At 59.2% G+C, this 20123-nt stretch overlaps 1 protein-coding gene across 7 annotated transcripts in view; it reads left to right on the plus strand.

Annotated features, from left to right (window-relative positions):
* The window catches only part of ATP2B3 (ATPase plasma membrane Ca2+ transporting 3), a 61394-nt gene that overhangs the window by 17388 nt on the left and 23883 nt on the right, over nt 1–20123 (plus strand). For all 7 annotated transcript variants that reach the window (XR_006267340.1, XM_043457563.1, XM_043457564.1 and 4 more), the window contains exons 2-15: nt 900–1227; nt 4551–4748; nt 5017–5274; nt 5480–5605; nt 5723–5848; nt 8606–8647; nt 9754–9918; nt 10209–10423; nt 10896–11138; nt 11463–11704; nt 13997–14231; nt 18822–19001; nt 19118–19205; nt 19890–19996. Coding sequence is in view for 6 of the 7 variants with exons in the window: in XM_043457563.1 (XP_043313498.1) it covers nt 1020–1227; nt 4551–4748; nt 5017–5274; nt 5480–5605; nt 5723–5848; nt 8606–8647; nt 9754–9918; nt 10209–10423; nt 10896–11138; nt 11463–11704; nt 13997–14231; nt 18822–19001; nt 19118–19205; nt 19890–19996 (2433 nt within the window). In the remaining variant the exon portion in view is untranslated. The remainder of the gene's footprint in view (nt 1–899; nt 1228–4550; nt 4749–5016; nt 5275–5479; nt 5606–5722; nt 5849–8605; nt 8648–9753; nt 9919–10208; nt 10424–10895; nt 11139–11462; nt 11705–13996; nt 14232–18821; nt 19002–19117; nt 19206–19889; nt 19997–20123) is intronic.

Here is a 20123-nt window from a genome sequence, read left to right on the forward strand (position 1 = left end):
GAGGAGGAAGGTGGGTGGCCCAGGACTTAGCCAGCTGCTGTTAATTTGGGTGAGATTCCAGCTCCTCATTTTGCCATTTGGAGGGTATGGGGGACGGGGTGGCGCTGTGTTGTGGGGCAGGGCGACAGAGAAGTCACCCGTGACCTGTGGCTGCTTTCCGCTTTCTCCTCCACCCTCCCCTTCCACTCCCTCCCTCCCTGCCTCCTTCCCCCTCTGGCCCTCTCCCCTCCTTTTCCCCTGTTCACCCCACCCTCTCCCTTCCTAGCCCTGGACCCCAGGTGCCCCCAGGGCAGCAGAAACACCTGTGCACTAAGCCCTGACCTAGCGCCCAGCTGGCTCTGACCGTGGCTTGCCCTGTTCCCTGGACCCCCGCAGGCCTGAAACCTTGAACCGCAGGGCCCCCCCCCCCGAAGACCACTGCCGCCAGGGACTTACAGCATGCCTGCCACTCAGGGCGAGTCTTAAATCAGGCAAGGGAGGGAATGTGACGGAGCATCTATGCCGGAGCAGGACCACCCACTGTTCGTTCCATCCCAACATGTCGCACCTGCTCCAGTGTGGGGGCCCAGGTGGACTTGGGGGGCAGCGAGAGCCCCCATGTCCCAGGTTGCCTATTGCTGCTGACAGAAGGTCCCCACCAGGAGGCTCTCACACTGCCTCCTGCCCCCAGTGGCAAGCCCTGCCAGCTTGTGTGCTTGTGGTGGGCAGGACTGAGAGGTGACCTGGCAGGCAGGCCTGCTGGGCATGAGGGGCCCTGGCGTGGCCTGGGGGTGGTGGGGGGTGGGGGAATTTTGCACCCAGTGAGTTGTGGCTCGACATGAGTGCACATTTGCAAAGAACATTACAGAGAGGGGACCTTGGTTTCGTCTCAACTGCGCTTCTCACCTCCTTCTCCCCAGGTGTCTGCACTTGGCCGCCCCGGCTACACCTCACCCCGGTGCTGGGACCTCGGGGGTCTGCCTGCCCCAGACGGAGGCTGCACCTGTGAGAACACCACCCCCTCCCGTGCCACAGGCAGGATGGGCGACGTGGCCAACAGTTCCATCGAGTTCCACCCCAAACCCCAGCAGCAGCGGGAGGCCCCACATGCAGGCGGCTTCGGGTGCACGCTGGCCGAGCTGCGCTCCCTCATGGAGCTCCGGGGGGCTGAGGCACTGCAGAAAGTCCAGGAGGCCTACGGGGATGTGGGCGGGCTCTGCAGGAGGCTGAAGACCTCACCCACCGAGGGTAAGTCTGCCAGCAGGGTGGGTATGCCAGTGGTGCAGGGTCATTACCTCCCCACGCTCCTCTCTGAAGAGGCTCCATAGCCCCAGAGCAGACCGGGCTTGCAGCTGCTTCCCAGAGGCACTCTTCACTAAACCATGACCACGATTGTGCCCTTGTGCCCTCCCTGGGCAACCATTTTCCCCTAGAGCAGGAGATGCTCTGCATGGGGCAACCTTCCCCCCTGTCCCCCTGCCTCCATCACCAGCGGTTCCCACTCGCATCTCTTCTCTGGATGAAATAGCAATGGAGTACTCAAGCTGAGTAAGGGAGGGAGCTGGCACTGAATGGCACATGCTGGCAGGATGGGCCATAAACTGAAACCTCAGCAAGAGATGAGCGGGGTGGCCCTTGACCAAGTGTTCCCCACACGCTGTCCCCCTTCTGTGTCCTCCAGAAGGTTCTGGGTGTGGAGGCCTTATGGGTCTGCTGGGAGGCCAGGACCCCCTGGGGGGAGCCAGGCTTGGCCCCGGATTCCACCAGCTGGAGCATTTCTGGCCTAGCTGCCACCTCCCTGGCAGGGCTACTGGGGCTACCCCAGGCCGGTGCCAGGACAGTCCCCAGCCAGTGCAGATGGATCCCGTCAGCCCTGTCTCGGCTGGCACACCAGTGCCCTGGCTGCTGCCCTTGTCTCCTGCTCCCTGGCTCCATCTGTCTGCAGGTGACACCAGGGCTGCAACAGGGGGTAGAGATGCGCCCCTGCTCCCCGCAGAGGAGGTGGGCCTGAGGCCAGGTGAGAGCACACCCACCTGGCCAGGTCAGGAGCACTGAGGGCCCGCCTGGGTCCCTCCTGCATTGTGCTCTCAAGGGCCCCAGCCTGGTGCGGGTGTGTGATCGATCAGGGGCAGATGGCTTGGCTCAGAGCCAGAGGATCTCTATCCTCCCCTCCTCCTGACCCGTCCCCCCACCCCCAACTTGGGGCTGGGGGAAGGCCTGGGGTAGAGGGCCATTTAGCCACCAGGGCTCTGGCCTCTCCCAGATGAAAGGAAGCAGATGGGCTTCAGCTGGCAGCTCCTTCCTCTGCCTGTCAGGCCTTGTTAAATATTTAAAATGTCAAGGCCCCTGGGAACATGCCCGATTCTGCCACAGCGGCTCTGGCGCTCACCCGGTGGAGGGGCAGGCCTAGAGAAGAGCAGGTGCCCAGGTGGGTGGCCCAGCCATGGCAGAGGGAGCCAGCCAGCCCACTCTGCATCTGGAAGAAGGCGCAGGTCCTGGCCCACCTAGATGCTCCCACTGCCATTCAGACACAATGACCTGAGCTCCAGGATGGGGGGTGGTGGGGTACAGCTTAGCTGAGCCCCAGGGTCCCCGCACACCCCCTGGCAAGGTGGGGGGTGCAGCAGGCCAGGCAGGTGCATGCTATATTGGAGGAGGGGACTTTGGGTTTCCTCCCAGCAGTAAGTGCATCCAAGAGAATTCCAGAAGCTGGGAGCCTAGGCCAGGCTAGGGTGAGTGGCCCTTTTCCTGGCTGGCCTCCGCTGACACTCATGGAAAGGAGGGGCAGATGAGCGGAGAGCCGCACGATGTGGTCCTAATCCAATTCTGATGGCATCTGGCCTCTGGTCCGGGCAGGGTGCCCATCTGTGTCCATGCCAACCGCCGGCCACTGCCCCTGCAGCCTGGACCTGGGCCGGACCAGTGTGTGCTCGGAACTGGAGGGGCTGCTGGCTGTCTTGGGTCACCCCCCATGAGCACTTCTCCAGACCCCAGCGCCAACAGGAAGGCCAAGGCCCTCGGGCTGCTGTCGGGCAAGGGAGAGAGAAGCATTGCGGCAGCATCAAGGGCAAACCAAGGCCAACGGACAGGCCAAGGGAGGGAGAGAGGAAACTCCTGGGAAAGGGGCCCTGAGGGCCCGGCTGGGCAGATGGGGCTGGGCAGGCAGCGTGCAGATTCTTGAGGCGTGACAGGGGCCCAGGGGCTCTCTAGATGGTGGGTTGGGCCTCTGTGGTTCTTGGTGGCTCCAAGTCAGCGCCCTTTCCCAGAGTGGGGGTAGTGGAGACTCTGGGTGTCTGGGAGACTCAGGGTTCAAGAACCTTCTGAGTAGTAAGCCCACTTTTCATATCTTCTGTAGGTCAGGGGAGTGGGACACAAGCCCTCAGCTGGGTCCCCGGGCCCTTAGGAGCTGAGGTTCTCAGTTTCTCCCAGTGGGAGACCACAGCCTCCAAAAACTTGACCCGCGGCTGGGCCCAGGCACAGTGAAGCCAGCGGAGAAGGGCAGAGACAGCTGTGGCTGCTGCTGGGTGGGGGAGACAGTGTGCAGTCACAGCCTAGCTCAGAGGGTGTTTTCTTGTTGGTCCTTCCACCCTTAGGGGCTCCATCATCCCCTCCCGAGAAACCACCTTTCCCTACCCAGCACACACCCACCCTCCTTCTTTCGGACTCCTCTATGCCACCCTCAGCACCTTCATGTTCTTAAGTCATCTAGGACCACATCTTGCCACAAGGAGCACCCCATGGGCTGGGACCCCAGCCCTTCCGGTTGCCCCACCCCAACTGCCGCCCCTCCACACTGGAGGCCTTGGGAGTTGTAGCTCCTCAGGGCTGGCAACTGCAAGCCACGGAGTCCATGAGGTGTCAGTGTGGGGCCAGACACTTGGGGGCACCGAAAAGCCAGAAAGCTTTGGGGTGGAGGGGTCCTGTGGAAGGGCCCGGAAGGAAGCTGAAGCCCAAAGGCCGAGGGTGGGACCCCTGGGGAAGATGGCCAAGCGGATGTCTGGCCTTGGGAGGCAGCAACCTGAATGCCAGTCCCACGTGGAAGCTTTTGCTGCCTTCAGGTATGGGCTTGAGGAGACTCACCCTGTGAAAGCAGAGACCCAGAGGCCTTGGTGCTGACCTGGGTAGGAAGTGGATTGTCCCCAGAATGAGAAGTCAGGCCACAGATTCTGAAATGAGTGCCTGGGACAGCCCCTTTGTGGGTGTGGATTTTGCACCCCGCGTTCCCTCCCTGCCACCCCACACACATTAGCTTGTGAGGATGCAGAGGGAGGTGTTAGCTCCTGGCCCCACCCAGGCATGTGGGAGGGTGGTCCAGCCCTTCCTCGTGCTGGGGACTCCTCACTATGGCGTGCTCGTACACCTGTGCCGTCCAGGCAGCTGGAGATGCTGCCTGCGCCCCCTATGTGCCCCCCCAGGCTTTGCAGAAGGGCTCCAGGCGCTCGGCCAGTGTGGTTCCGCTTCCTGGGAGTTTTCAGTCTAGAGGGGGAGGCGGGCGGATGCGGAGAAGGGAGCGGGGGGTGTGTGCCATCGTCTCCTTCTGTGCCTCTGCTCTGTGTCCCCGCATTGCGCAGGCCTGGCTGACAACGCCAACGACCTGGAGAAGCGCAGGCAGATCTATGGGCAGAACTTCATCCCCCCCAAGCAGCCCAAGACCTTCCTACAACTGGTGTGGGAGGCCCTGCAGGATGTGACCCTCATCATCCTGGAGGTGGCCGCCATCGTATCCCTGGGCCTCTCATTCTATGCACCTCCGGGGGAGGAGAGCGAAGGTGAGGGGCGGGGCGGGGCGTGAAGGGGAGTGGAGTGGAGGGGCGCAGGGGGCGGGGTGTTGGGGCGGGGCATGGAGGGGCGGGGCGGACGCGGAGGGGCGGGGCGGACGCGGAGGGACGGGGCGTGGAGGCGCATAGCGGGCCCGAGGGCTGCACCACCGAGGGGCGGGCAGGAGGGGGTCCCAGGAGGTACCGGCAGCAGGAAGGAGCCAGTGAAGGAATTCATCTGCCGCCTCCGTCCTTCCCTTCTGTCCTCGGGTGGGCGCAGCCTGTGGGAACGTGTCGGCTGGGGCGGAAGATGAAGGGGAAGCCGAGGCGGGCTGGATCGAGGGGGCCGCCATCCTGCTGTCTGTCATCTGCGTGGTTCTGGTCACGGCCTTCAACGACTGGAGCAAAGAGAAGCAGTTCCGAGGCCTGCAGAGTCGCATAGAGCAGGAGCAGAAGTTCACCGTCATCCGGAACGGGCAGCTCCTCCAGGTGCCCGTGGCTGCGCTTGTGGTGGGGGACATCGCCCAGGTCAAGTATGGTGAGTGCGCCCAGGGCAGCCCCTCCAGCGCACCCAGCTGGGTGCTTCTGTGGGCCCGGTTCCCTGGCAGCTGGACGACAGGACTGGGGATGGGTGGCTACCCAGGCCCAAAGGGACATCCTCTGGGAGTGGCGGGAGGCAGTGCGGAGGAAGGCTGCCCAGACGCATGGACGGTCTGTGGTTCTGGCTGCCTGGCCGGCCTTAGGAGACCTGCTGCCTGCCGACGGCGTGCTCATCCAGGGCAACGACCTCAAGATCGATGAGAGCTCCCTGACGGGCGAGTCGGACCATGTGCGCAAGTCAACAGACAAGGACCCCATGCTGCTGTCAGGTGAGCCCAGGGGAAAGCAGGGCTCTTGGTCCTGGGACAAGACCTGGAGGTGCTGAGCATACCTCCCAGCCCCGTGGTACAGGTGTCTGTCTCAGCCTCTCTGTGTTGTTGTGCCAGGCACTCATGTCATGGAAGGTTCTGGAAGAATGGTGGTGACGGCTGTGGGTGTGAACTCCCAGACGGGCATCATCTTTACCTTGCTTGGAGCTGGTGGAGAGGAGGAAGAGAAGAAGGATAAGAAAGGTAATGCAGCACTAACCATTGTATGAAGCCTGCTCTCTCCTCTGAGCCTGCCTGCTGGTGGTCCCTCGCTCAACCCATCCCTGTTCTGGCACTGATGAGAACCAGCCCTCAGCGGGTGGGAACCCATACCCTCTCTCCTGGAATTCCTTTTGGAGGCCCCTTTTCTGAGGTCTTTCCCCCAGGTCCAGCAGTTTGGGGCCCCAAATCTTGTGCAAGGCAGTTTCCTTTGGATGGCTGTGCCCTGAAGGCTTTGGGGCATGTGTGCCCGGGTGCAGGTGTACCAGGGTGTGGGGAGGGCTCTGCTTGAGTAGGAAGGGAGTTGGAGGGCAGAGACCAGCCACCCTGGCTTGGGAGAGAGCTTCGGGGCAATCCTGGGGGGGGTGTTCAGCCCCCATGGTGAGGTGTTGAGGGTCCAGGCCACGACAGCTAGGGAAACACAGCCGAGGTGGAGGGCTCCCAAGTAGGAAGGCCTCTCTAAAGGCCATCATGGCAGGGGAAGCTGAGAGGGGGCCAGGGCCTTCACCCCAAGGGAAAGCACTGTCGAGGTACAGATGTTTTCAGAGATCCCAGCTCTGTATCCACCCTGGCACATGGCTACCCAGCTGCCTCCCCTTGCTACCATCCTGAGCCCCAGACATGGCAGTTGCCCCCTGCAGTCCTCACAACATCTGCTCACAATTCACCTTGCACTGACCTGGGTCTCCCCTCAGGCCACTCCTGTGACAAAGCAGGTGAGGAATGGTGTTTGCTCCATGTGCACCCCACCTCTCTGTGAAGCCCCCTGGGCCCACTAGAAGTACAAAGACACACACTGGTATGGGGGGACTGTGTGCCAGACACCTGCAGCCAGGGTCCTGTGGACAGGGGCAGCAGGTCACCAGTCACCAGCTCCACCCCAGTCAATCAAAGCCACTGGGCTTTGAGTGCAGGTGGGATCAGTCTGCCAACCCAGGAACACGGGGACGGGTCAATGTAAGGAAAGACATCCTCATGTCCCCCTCCCTGGGCCACTGTGTTCCTTGGAGGAGATAGGTGAGCTGCTGTTGCCTAGAGGCTTACCAGGGCCCCAGGTCCTGGCAGCCTGGGCCTGGGTTCCCTTTGTGGGCTCTCCTCCCCGCAGGGCTCAGTCCAGTGTCTCTGCACAGTCAGCACCCTGGGGCCCCCAGGAGGACCAGTGGGTGGGTAGGCGGGCCCCAGACCTCCCCTAGGCTGGACTGGAGTCCCCGGTGACCCTCCAGTGACATCCTGATGACTACTTGGCAGGTCGCCCCCACTCTACGTTCCTTCCCAGGCTCCTCCCCTCATGCTAGGTCCCTTCAATGTCAGAGGCCTGAAGGCCTCAGTCCTAGGCCCCTTAACTTTGACCTCCAGTCCCCTGGGTCCCCGCAGCCCCAGCTCCTGTCCCCTGCTTGCTATGTCAGGTAGGAGGTATCCCCAGCACCTGGCTTTCTAGAGGAAGGGAGCCCCGAGGGGAGGCCAACCTGGCCAGGCTCCGGGAGGGGGCGTTGCACCCACTACTGCACACTGGAGACTGGAAGGTGGGATCTCACTCTCTCCTCACCTCCACTGAGATCCATCCTGCCTGCGGGGCTCAGCACTCCCTGACCACTAAAGGCTGTTTCTTGCCTTCTGGCTTGACTCCTCGTGGTCCACTTTGGGCTGACTTGTCTTTCCTCCTCCTCCCCTCCCTTGGCTCCTGCCCCCTCTGCAGGCCAGGTCTAGCCCTCGTCTTCTGGCTGTGCTCCTCTCAAACCTCCCTCCCTCCCCCAGAAGGCTCCCCCAATCACAGGGCAACACACCTTCCTCATGCCGGATTGTCACCCACCCCTTCGCTTCTGAACGCCCCCACGGGGCCCAACCAACCCCCCATGGGGGTGGGGAGGGGTCCTCTCCTGCTTGCCTAGAACCCCCCAGACCACACCCCACCACCTGGGAGCTACGTTTCCTCCAGTCTGCATCCCAGGATCTCCAATGACCATGAGCTATTCCATGGGGGCTGATGAGCCAGCCCACACGAGCCCTTCCTGCCCAGGGTCGGTGGTCTTTGGATATGGGGCTGTCCATGTGTGTCTTCTGGAGAGCTCTCCTGAGTGCAGGTGAAGCAAGAGAAGCTGGGGTGCAGAACCCGAACTCCCAAGCCCGAATCCCCTCACCTGCTGGCTCTCCTGAGCCCTCCCAGCGGGACAGTCCTTGCCAACCTTGCGAACCAGAGGCATGGCTGGCACCGTTTACATTGGCACAGGGAAGTCGGTCACTGCCACCATTCCTAGCAGCCAGCTGCAGGCTTTATGGTGGCAAAGCACATAAGCGAAAGACCCCTGCACAGATCCACCTGGGGTCCAGCCCTGATGCTCCCTCCAGTGCTGTGGGTGTCCTGACCCTGGCCAACTCCTCTCTCTCCATGGCCGTGCTGAGTAGAAAGCTGATCTCTAGGCCACCGGGCTTAGGAACCATCTAGGCCAGGGAACCACAACCCTCCGAGCCCCGGATGGATACTGCTCCATGTAGGACCTGGGCTGCACAGCAGGACGTGAGCCGTTGTCTTCCATGAAAGCAGTCCCCAGGGCTAGGAAGGTTGGGGACCGCCGATCCAGGCAAGCCCCTTGTGCTGGTTCTGGCCCGCGGGTTCACCGCCTGCCCCTCCTCCGACACACACTGGCTGCAGTGTCTTGTGCCCCGCTGTCCCGTGTGCATGTGTGTTACCAGGGCCACGTGGTGTTCTCAAGTCTCCGTGTCTGTCGTTCCTCTCCGTTGTAGGCAAGCAGCAGGATGGGGCGATGGAGAGTAGCCAGACCAAAGGTAATGGGCTCTCTGCACTCAGGATGGGTGGCAGAGGGTGCCAGACGGGGTGGGGGGGCCGCCTGCCTCGGCTGCAGGGGCAGGACCTGGAGGCCAGGTGAGTGGGGCGAGCGGCCGGTCAGCAGACCCCACCAGGAGTGCACAAAGATGGCCCGTGAGCCTGCATCCTGGTGAGGTATCTGACGCTCCGGAAGGGGGACTCACTCAAGTCCTCGTGGGGCCAGTGGGTTCCCAGCTCAATGGCCTTTCTGCTGAGGCTTTGAGGCCTGCTGCCATCTCAGATGAGGCAGACAGAGTTCAGAGGCTGCTGGCGGTTGGGAGGGCACTTGGGACTGGAGGATAGTCCGATGGCCAGAGCCCCAGGCTGGGACGGGGAGTGGCAGACTGCATTGGGGGCAGAGGCTAGAGTGGTCCAGCTAGGTGGGATGTTGAGTGTCCCTGAGGCTGCAGCCAAAGGGCTAGGAGATGAGGCCACAGGGATTGGCTGACCCCACAAGGTGGCAGGAGGCGTGCAGAGTCACTGAGAGCCCATTGAGTGGAGACGAGGATAAGTGTCAGCGTTGGGTGCCCACTCCAGGTGGTGGAGGGACCATAAAGGGTGATGAGAAACAGCACCACTAAGTTAGGGTGCACCAGGGGCGCTGTGACAGAACTGCTAGTTCCAGAGAGGAGGTGGGCAGACAGCTAGTGGAGAGGAGCAAAGGCCTGAGCCAAGAGCAGGGGAGGACAGTACGGGGATTCTTGGGCCTCCCTGAGGGGAGTGGGGACATGGCTTAGACGCCAGTGTGCCAGAGTCAGCTCTGGGTTCTGGAATATTCCATGGACCCCAGGTCTCTGCTCTCGGATATTGAGATTTGGGGCGTCACAGGACTGGCCATGCTGTGTGCACGCCCCAGTTAGCAGTGCTTCTGTCTATCTTCTCTTCCCCTGCGAGGCCCCAAGAGGAGCATCTCGGTCCTGCCCTGGACAGCGCCCGCTTCAGGAGGGCCTGGGCTGATGAGAGAGGAGGGCTGGCGTGCCATTGCTTGCCCTGTGAAAGCCCCGCTTGCAGCCGTCACCCCAGCAGGCAGGTCCTAACCTTGGCTTCGGGCTTCTCTTTTGCACAGCAAAGAAGCAGGATGGGGCCGTTGCCATGGAAATGCAGCCCCTGAAGAGTGCAGAGGGTGGGGAGATGGAGGAGCGGGAAAAGAAGAAAGCCAACGTGCCCAAGAAGGAGAAGTCGGTCCTACAGGGAAAGCTCACCAAACTGGCCGTGCAGATTGGGAAAGCAGGTGGGGGCTGTCGACGGGGTGGCCCAGGGGGCCACCTGGTGGGCGGGGAGGATGCTGGGCTCCTGGGCTTGAGGCTGGGCCAAGGAGAACAAGTGGGCAAGGGAAAAGTGATGGGGACCATGGGCCAATCAGCCAGGGGACCAGCCAGGGACACGTGATGGCCTTCAGGGCCCGCTTCTGCCCCTTCTGGTGAGGATGGACTGTGACCCTCCAAGAATCCAGGGACAGGCTGCAGCATCCCTTATCTTTTCCGTCTTGCTCTCCCTTCCTACCTCCACTGCCTATGGCAGGGCTGGTGATGTCCGCCATCACTGTTATCATCCTGGTCCTCTACTTCGTGATCGAGACCTTCGTCATAGATGGCCGGGCATGGCTGGCGGAGTGCACGCCTGTCTATGTGCAGTACTTTGTCAAGTTCTTCATCATCGGTGTCACCGTGCTGGTTGTGGCTGTCCCGGAGGGCCTGCCTCTTGCTGTCACCATCTCCTTAGCTTACTCCGTCAAGGTAATAAAATCAACACACCATGGATACGAGTCCCGTGGTACCAGGATACAGAACCAGGACTCGAGGCGCAAAGCCCTTAAGTAGCTTGAACAAGCGAGGACCGGATAAAGTTTGGGATCACTCAGGGGCAGAACGTGGTGGGTGGCGAGCAGGGATACAGAGCTGGGTTTGGACATCCTTGAGCCTCCTGAGCATGGGGGCATGACAAGCCAGCATCTGCCAGATGAGGGCAGGGTCCCGGGGGGCAGGGGGTTGAGATGGGAGAGAAGAGGAAGGATGACCCTTGGGACACAGGGGATGAAGGCAGAGATTGTGGTGGGTGGAGAACCCACAGGGCCTGCCTGAGAGGGGGCACTGGGCAGGGGCATCATCCTGGCCCATCTGAGCTGTGCTTCTTGCTCCCCCACGCCCTGGGCCAACCCCCTCCCCCAGAACAGCTGGCTACCCAAGCCTCCATCTGTGCCCTTTACAGAAAATGATGAGGGACAACAACCTGGTCCGCCACCTGGATGCCTGCGAGACCATGGGCAATGCCACGGCCATCTGCTCCGACAAGACGGGCACACTCACCACCAACCGCATGACCGTGGTGCAGTCCTACCTCGGGGACACCCACTACAAAGAGGTTCCAGCCCCCAGTGCCCTGACCCCCAAGATCCTCGACCTCCTGGTCCACGCCATCTCCATCAACAGTGCCTACACCACCAAAATACTAGTGAGCTGGGAGCCAGCGGCGGGTGGGCCCAGGCAGGGGCAGCAAGGCGTGGCTGTGGGGTGGGCTGTTGCCAGGGGCTGGCTAGGCTCCCTTAAGGACTCTTTTGGGCAGGGCCACAATCATTTCTGGGGTGCTGGGCTCCCTCCTCATCTGTGGAACCTGGGCAGGACCTACAGGTTCTGGAAGCCCTTCACAGCCCAGAGAATGGTGGGAAAGCTGCCCATCTAGTCCACGCTGGAGGCCAAGGCTGGCCTGGGGTCCAAGGACAGTAAGGTGGGTAGACTTGGGGCCCCCAGGGCCACAATGGTTCTCCTCACCTCACAGCCTCCAGAGAAGGAAGGCGCCCTCCCACGCCAAGTGGGCAACAAGACGGAGTGCGCTCTGCTTGGCTTCGTCCTGGACCTCAAGCGGGACTTCCAGCCGGTGCGGGAGCGGATTCCTGAAGATAAGCTTTATAAAGTGTACACCTTCAACTCGGTCCGCAAGTCCATGAGCACAGTCATCCGCACGCCTGACGGCGGCTTCCGCCTCTTCAGCAAGGGCGCCTCAGAGATCCTGCTGAAAAAGTGAGTGGATGGGACTGGGGCTAGCCAAAGGCTATGGCGTTTCTGGTTTTCCTATTGCAATAGACAGTAGCCTGAAACTGGCCCTTTAAATCACTTTAAAGTGCATTCAGTCCCAGAACAAGTTGATCACCCCAAAGGAAACCCCATGCCTATCCCCATCCCCCCAGTTCTTGCAAGAGACTCGGGTTCGATTCCTGGGTCGAGAAGATCCCCTGGAGAAGGAAATGGCAATCCACTCCAGTATTCTTGCCTGGAAAATCCCATGGACAGAGGAACCTGGTGGGCTACAGTCCATGGGGTCACAAGAGTCGGACATGACTTAGTGACTAAACAACCAAACAAATAACCAACAACATCTGCTTTCTTGTTTGTGAATTTACCTATTATGGACATTTCATATGAAGGGATCGTACACGATGTGTCATTTTGTACCTGGCTTCTTTCATGGAGTGTGGTTTGCAAGGTTTATCTGAATTGCAGCCCTTATCAGTGCTTCATCCCTTTCTGCGATGGAATAACATTCCATTGCATGGATGAACCACCTTCTACTTATCCAGTTGTCCCACTGGCAGACCGTTGAGTTGTTTCCACCTTTTCGCTACCGTGAGTCGTGCCACTTTGAAGGCTCGCATAGAGTTTCTGCTTGAACACATATTTTCAGCTCTCTTGGGTATATTCCTGGGAGCAAAACTGGTAACTCCGTGTTTCATCTTTTGATGAATGCCAAACGGTTTTCCTCAGGAGCTGTCCCACTTTACCTTCCCATTAGCAGTGCCTAAGGGTTCTAGCTTCTCATCCTCACCGTTATTACCTGATTATTGTTGCTGCTATAGCTATAGCTGTCGGGATCGCACGGTGGCTTTGATCTGCATTTTGCTGATGACTAGGGATATTGGTGCCTTTTCATGCGCTTATTGGTCATTTGTTTAGCTCCTTTGGAGGAATGTCTATTCCAGCCCTTACCCATCTTGGATCTGAATTCTTTGTCATTTTATTGTTGAGCGGTGAGAGTTCTCTGTATGTTCTGAATATTAGATTCTTAACACGTATCTGATTTCTAAGCATTTCCTCCCATTCTGTGGGCTGCTGTCTTTTCACTCCCTTGATAGGTTTCTTGTTCTTTATCTTGATTTGTCCTTGGACACACAAATATCTTTCAATTGGGAAGTCCAATTTATCTCTCCTCTTTTGTAGCTTCTGCTGGGTTCCTTTTAGAGGTTAGTGATGTTCTCAAGGTGATAGTAGTAATAGCAGCACAACTATGAATATACTAGGAGCCATTGCATGGGTGAGTCGTGTGCTGTGTGAATTAGATCTCAACAGAGCTGTTAGGAAGACTGAGGCAGTGCCCTGCCAAGTGCCCTGCCCCCCCAACCCCTCAGCATTCACACCTTCCCTTGGCCTTGACCTCTGCGGCCTTCAAGCACCCTCCTTCACCCACCTGGCTCCTCAGCTGCCTTCTCCAGAGGAGCCACCTCCTAAGACTTGACCTAATTGTACCTCAGTGCTCACCCCTCCATCCCCCCGCCCCCACCACCTTCCGGAGCCTTCAGGACAAAGGCCTGAGCAGAACCTCCATAACCAACATTTTTTCCTTCCTCACCAGTCTTCTCGGAGCCTCCACTTGTCCAATGGCCATGCTGGCCCCTGGAGCTCAGGTTTCCTTTTTCCTTCCTTTTCTGCACCCAAATCCCGTCAGCCCTCCCCGTCCCAGCCCTTCTGGGGCCTTGGGTTTTTGCTCACATCCCCCCTCTTGCCCCAAAGCTCAACAGGGCAAGAGTAACACACCCCCGCCCCTGCCACCAGGTCCCATCAAGTGTGCAGAGATGTGCTGTGCAAGTGTCTGAGCTCCTGGCTCCCGGGGAAACAGAGTACCATAAACCTGGTGCCAGAACCGGAAGTCCTCAGTCAAGGTGTGGGCGGGGTCACATTCCCCGGAAGACCTCCAGGGTAGGATGCTCCCTGGTGTGTCTCCTTGGTCTTCCTCGGCTTGTGGCTGCATCTCTCCAGTCTCTGCCTCCATCATCAAACAGCCTTGTCCCTGTGTCTGTGTCTCTATGTGGCCTCTCCTCTTTTTATAAGGACAGCAGGCATTGGATTGAAGGCCCACACTCATCCAGGATGACCTCATCCTAAATTGGCAACAAGCCTCTTTTCAAATAAGATCACATTTTGAGGTTCTGGGGAGAACAAGGTGGGGGGTCTTTTAAGCCCCCGCAGCAACAGAGCACCACCCACCCCGGAGAAACCCTCTACACTGTCTCATACCGGCTTCTGCTCCGTCCGCCCCAGGTGCACCAACATCTTGAACAGCAATGGGGAACTCCGCAGCTTTCGCCCTCGGGACCGGGATGACATGGTGAAGAAGATCATTGAGCCGATGGCCTGCGATGGGCTCCGCACCATTTGCATTGCCTACCGGGACTTCACCGCTGCCCAGGAGCCTGACTGGGACAACGAAAACGAGGTGGTGGGCGACCTCACCTGCATAGCCGTTGTGGGCATCGAGGACCCCGTGCGGCCCGAGGTAGCTTGTCAGGATGGCTGGGGGAGCCATCCTTGTCTGCACAGGGCCTCGGCCTTGGGACACAAATGCAAGGAGGGGATTGCCCCTTCCTCCTGCCCTCCTAGCCATCACACCCCTCCCTGCCAGGCTTTCTAGGTAGAACACACGGCAGTTGGCCAGAGTTGGACCAAGTGAGGAGGGTGGACGATGGCAGAGCCTCAGGGGCGTGGCTGCCATGGCCCAGGTCAGACCTCCCAGGCACCCTGGAGCCCCCTTGTCCTCTGGCCCTGGAGCCCTTCAGGAGGCTCTGTGCTGCCCTCTGGAAGGTCCCCTCTGGCTTGGCATCCATGCCTGTCTCAGGTACTGCCTCTGCCAGGGGAGAGAGGACAGCAGGTAGAACCCTGATGGCTGCCAAGGCCAGCAGAAGTGATGGACCAGAGGGGATGAGGAGGAGGGGAGGAAGGAGCCAGGGACAGGTGACTGGGCTCTGGTTCAGAGAACTGGGTACATGATACTTGGGGAGCACTGGGAGAGAGGAGGACAGTTCTCAATTGAGGCTTTGACTGGGGCCAAGTGGGGTTCCGGACATCCCTAGGGAGAGGTGGTTAGGTGGAAAGCTCAGAGCAAAGGTCCTAGCCAGAGGGACATTGTCCAGAAGTGACTTTACATAACTTAGGGTCATGAGGGTAGCCGAGCAGATGGTGGGAGGAGCCTGCAAAGGAAAGGGCCAGGCAGGGAGGTGAAACCATGGGAAACGTGTTGGCTGGAGCAAGAGGGCGGGTGGCATGTCCCACCCTGAGCTGAGCAGGTCCTGTGGAATGGCGCAGGGAGCCAGTGCTTGGAGATGACTTCACTCAGAGCTTTCTTGAACAGGAAACACACCAACAGGGCAGAAGCTAATCAGGGCCTAGAGAGGAAGAGCAATGGGTAGAGGTGTGGGTCCTTCAAGATGGGAAACTCCATCTTGGAGGAAGAGAGCCTACTAGGCTGGCCCTGGAGTGGGCCCAGAGAAGGTGGGCAGTGGGAGGAGCTCCCCAGGAGAGCAGGGTGAGAAGGTGCCATTGAGGGTGGCAGGGCCACCCCAGGGGCCCCAGGAAGCAAGCCTTTCCCCTCACCGGACCAAGGAGAAACTTTGAGGCAAAGAGGAGGGCTGTGTCCACACAGCAAGCCGAGTCCTAAAGCCATGTGGCCCTTGCCTAGACCAATGGCCTCCCCCTCTGAACAGAGCCATTCGCCACTGCTGTCCCCAGTATCAACGGCAACAGCTCTACACTTTTCCACCTAGCTATCAGAAAGGAAGATGAGGTTCCCAGATTCCCAGAGCCATGGCCAAGGCCATGTCCACAGCATCATAACCAGGCCATCCGGCCCCTCCACCTCAGCCCCCTGGGCCAAGGAGCCCTTCCAGTTTCCCTTCATTTCCCACATAAATATTCATTGCAAACTGAAGCTCTGGTCATTGATACAAGGTTGGATGCCTGAGATGTATGCATACATCCTAAGACAGAACTGCAGAGGCAGGTCCATGGTGGCTCAAGTCTGAGGACCGGGGTGGAGGCTAGATGGAACAGTCTAGAAGGCCAGCATGTGGGTGGGGCAAGGCCTAAACCTTTCCGTGTTGGTGCTCTTCTCAGAGATACATTAAAATAAAAAAAAGTCTTCATCTTAGAAAAAACCTGGATAAAATTTCCAAGAAGGTCACCATGAAGGCTCAGCCTCAGTGGCTGCCCCAGTGGGCTGAATCAGAGGGGGGGAGAACCCTCAAGGCAAAGTAATGGGGTGCTTGTTTAAGAACCAGAAATGGCCTTGGTAAAGGGGCCCTGGGGGCAAGATGGCTCGCCTCTGGCTGGTGAATGGCTGCATGAGAGGCCAGGCAGCAGGTGGCACCAACACAGCCAGGACAGGGAAGCCAGGCAGGACCCCCACCCCCCACCATGGGGATCAGCCAGCAGGCAGTGGCCAAGGAGGACACCCTGGGTCCCAAAGGCAGGCAGGAAGACCGATAGCACTGTTAGACTTGTCAGGATGTCTGTGGGCCTGGGAGAGCTGCAACCCAAAGATGGCCTGGCAGTGGCATGTCTCTGCCCCTGGGGGATCACTTGGCCCCTGTAGGCATGCTGTATTTACGCCAGAGGGGCGCAGGGGCTCGTGCAGACATGGAGCCACTGGGCATCAGTGGACCAGGGCTGTGTCCACTGGGACAGCAGGGAGGCAGGACAGTCATCCGATGAGGGAGAAGGCACCTGCAGATGGAGGGGAGCTTCCTGCTACCTGCCTGGGAGGCCAAGGGCCTTTCAGACCAGAGAGGGAGCCAGTGGGGCCGCAGCCGCGCAGAGACAAGCAGAGGCTTGGATTGAAGCTCCGCATGCTCAGGCGCATCATGACCACTGGGTGGCAGCAGAGAGCCAGCTACCAGATGCTTCAGCGCCAGAAGGGAACTTGCTGGAAGGGACAGTGTCTCCTGGCAGCTCCCAAGAGCAGAAAGGGTCCTCAATTGAGGCTGAGCGAGGAGACAGACACATTACAGAGGGGGCAGGATGCAACGCCCCCAGGGCTGGGCTTCTAGGCCACTTGGCAAGATGTGTAAGGTCACTCTGTCACAGTCCTGGGTACCCATCCTCTCCCCACTCTCTCCATGGCAGAAATCACAGCCACCACCCCCTGTCTTGGGGGAGCCCCCAGCCTCGCAAGTGCCCCGACCTCCCAGGCCAGGGCTCCCCCACAGCCCACCTGGCCCTACCTACCACCCACCTGCCCTGGGGTCTCATGGATGCCCTGCCCCCCACCCCTGGCCCATGCTTCCCCAGCCACCGCACATGTGTGTCCCCGATCACCCCTCTGTCCCCGGTGCCCAGGCCCAGCTTCCAGGCCACACCCAGGGCATGGCACACTTTCTCACTCTCTGTTCCCAGGCTCACATTGTCCCCAGGCTTCTGGCGGTGCCCACTAGGAGCTCACAGAGGGTTGTGCTGGGGCCAGTGGACACAGCAGGGAGCTGGGTCTCCCCAGGCTGCACCCTGCACCAGACCCCCATCTGGACATGTCACAGGCCTAGGTCTCACCTCCTAATCCAGTTCCCTGAGCTCTGAGACTCCTGTCCCCTCCCGGCCCTCAGGCACTGTCACCCTGGCTCCCCTCCACATTGCCATCTCAGGGCTCACCAGCCCGTCCTCATCGAAAAAACAGGAGTGTCTCCACTCTCTGGAACAAGGACACCACCTCCCAGTTGGTCTCCTCTCCCTACAACCCATTTTCCCCTCAGCACCAGAGGGATATCTTGTTCTATCTTTTCTGGAATCTTCTCTTATGTTAGGAAAATGGAGATATGAGGAACCACAGCGATGGCCCATTTCCCCCTGAGAACACCTAATCATGTCAACCCTTTGGCTCTAAAAGTCTTGAAAGTGAAAGCATTCATTGCTCAGCTGTCTCCGACTCTTTGCAACCCTCTAGACTATCCCACCAGGCTCCTCTGTCAATGGGATTCTCCAGGCAAGCATACTGGAGTGGGTGGCCATTTCCTTCTCCAGGGTATCTTCCCCACCCAGGGATCGAAGCTGCATCTCCCGCCTTGCAGAAAGATTCTTTACCAAAGTTAGTCCTGTGTTAGTCACTCAGTTGTGGCTGACTCTGTGACCCCATGAACTGTACCCCGCCAGGCTCCTCTGCCCATGGGATTCTCCAGGCAAGAATACTGGAGTAGGTTGCCATTTCCTCCTCCAGGGGATCTTCCTGACTCAGGGATCAAACCTGCATCTCTTGCATCTCCTGCATTGGCAGGCAGATTCTTTATCACTGAGCCACCTGGAAGCCCATCTGTGTGTGTATGTGTGTGTGTGAATATACATGTGTGAAAGTGAAAGTCACTCAATCATGTCCAACTCTTTGCGACCCCTTGGACTATACAGTCCATGGAATTCTCCAGGCCAGAATACTGGAGTGGGTAGCCTTTCCCTTCTCTAAGGGATCTTCCCAACCCAGGGATCAAACCTGGGTCTCCTACATTTCAGGCAGATTCTTTACCATCTGAGCCACCAGGGAAGCTGTTAAAGTCTTAGGTTTTATATTATTAAAAAAAAAAAAAAAACTAAGAAGAGATGCAGAGACAAGTGAATCAAGGCCTGGGAGGGGAGGCCCATGATGGCTCCTGCCATCTGATGGGGCAACTGGGACCAGAAGTTCTTTTCTCGTCCTTCTGGAACTCACAGACACGGTACCCCACCAGCTAGCCTGCTAATGGGGCTGGACCTGGCTCAGCTGCTGTGGGTCTCCATTTCCCTGGTGGAAACTGGGTGATTTCTACAGTCACCTTGCTGGACATGGCCCCAGTGGTGCTGCTCAACAGCGTTCCCGTGGCTTCTCTCGGCCTTACTCGTGGGGTTAGGGCCTGGGTCTGAGTTGTTGCTGCTCCCTAGGACTGGCACAAGGAAGGAGGCACCTGGCAGGGGATGGGGGGACCCTGCTCCCTGTGGGTCAGGACACTTCCCCCACCACCTCCAGGCCCCGTGCTGAGACAAGGGGCACCGCAGATCTGGACAGAGGAAAGGGTAGAGCTCAGACACTGCTGTGTCTGTCCTGGACAGCTGCACCCAGCCATCTTATCCCTTGCAGGTCCCTGAAGCTATCCGCAAATGTCAGCGGGCCGGCATCACAGTCCGCATGGTGACGGGGGACAACATCAACACAGCCCGCGCCATTGCAGCCAAGTGCGGCATCATCCAGCCCGGGGAGGACTTCCTGTGCCTGGAGGGGAAAGAGTTCAACCGTCGGATCCGAAACGAGAAAGGCGAGGTAGTTCTCCGCCCATCAGCACCCCGGGGGGTCCAGGGTTCTGGCACTTTCTTCACCCTGCCCCTCGGTTCAGCCCCTCCAAGACTCTGCAGCATCTACATGCTTTCCCCTCCCAGATAGAGCAGGAGCGTCTGGACAAGGTGTGGCCTAAGCTGAGGGTCCTGGCGCGATCATCTCCCACCGACAAACATACTCTGGTTAAAGGTAATGGAGTGGGCTTGCTCATTGCCCCTCTTTCCCCCTGGCCCAGGTGGCATGATGCAGGGGAGGGGTGTGGCTGTCACCTCGATTGTGGGTCGTCTGTTCCCAGATGCCCAGCGCTGAGCTTCCAATCGGGTTTCTGGGCCCTGCCTACAAAGCAGGCTACTCAGCTCTGGACACATGGCTCCTGGAGATTTTGTCTCAGGGGAAGTCACTGGTCTTCCCTGAACCTCAGTTTCTTCATTGGGAAAATGGGGATAATAATGGAGACTCCCTCCAAGGGCTGAGTGGCCAGAGCTCAACCCTCCACTCTCTTGCACTCACAGTATCAATGGAAGATGCCAGTAGGGGCCAGCCTCTCATCAAAGCAGATGGGCAAATGGGGGCCCGGGAGAAGGAGACATTTTTCCAAGTCACTCAGTGCCAGGCCCCTGCCTTGTACCAAATCCCACTGCCCTGTATCATCTCACTGGGTGAGGGACCAGGGTGGGAGAAGCAGGATGCAGCTGCCAATCAAGATGCAAGACTTGGTCCCAAAGGTGATGGAGTGCATGGAGAGTTGGAGGCAGTAGGCTTGGTGGCAATCTCAAAGGCTTTCCAGAGCCAACTGGCCTCCCACGGCCCCTGGGCTGGTCACCCAGGGCCACAGATGGCAGGAGCCGTGCCCTGCCCCGATCTATGTTCCAGGGATCATCGACAGCAACACGGGTGAGCAACGGCAGGTGGTGGCCGTGACAGGAGATGGCACCAATGACGGGCCAGCCCTCAAGAAGGCGGATGTGGGCTTCGCCATGGTAAGCCGCCTGCTGTGCCAGTCTGGGTGACTGTGCCAGGTGGGGCCCCATGACATAGGATGTGTAAGCTTTGGGCAGGAATGTGGGAGCTAGCATTGAGACAAGTTTCCAAGTGCTAGACATTTCT

The sequence above is a fragment of the Cervus canadensis genome, chromosome X (assembly GCF_019320065.1).
Source record: "Cervus canadensis isolate Bull #8, Minnesota chromosome X, ASM1932006v1, whole genome shotgun sequence".
Lineage (NCBI taxonomy): Eukaryota > Metazoa > Chordata > Mammalia > Artiodactyla > Cervidae > Cervus > Cervus canadensis.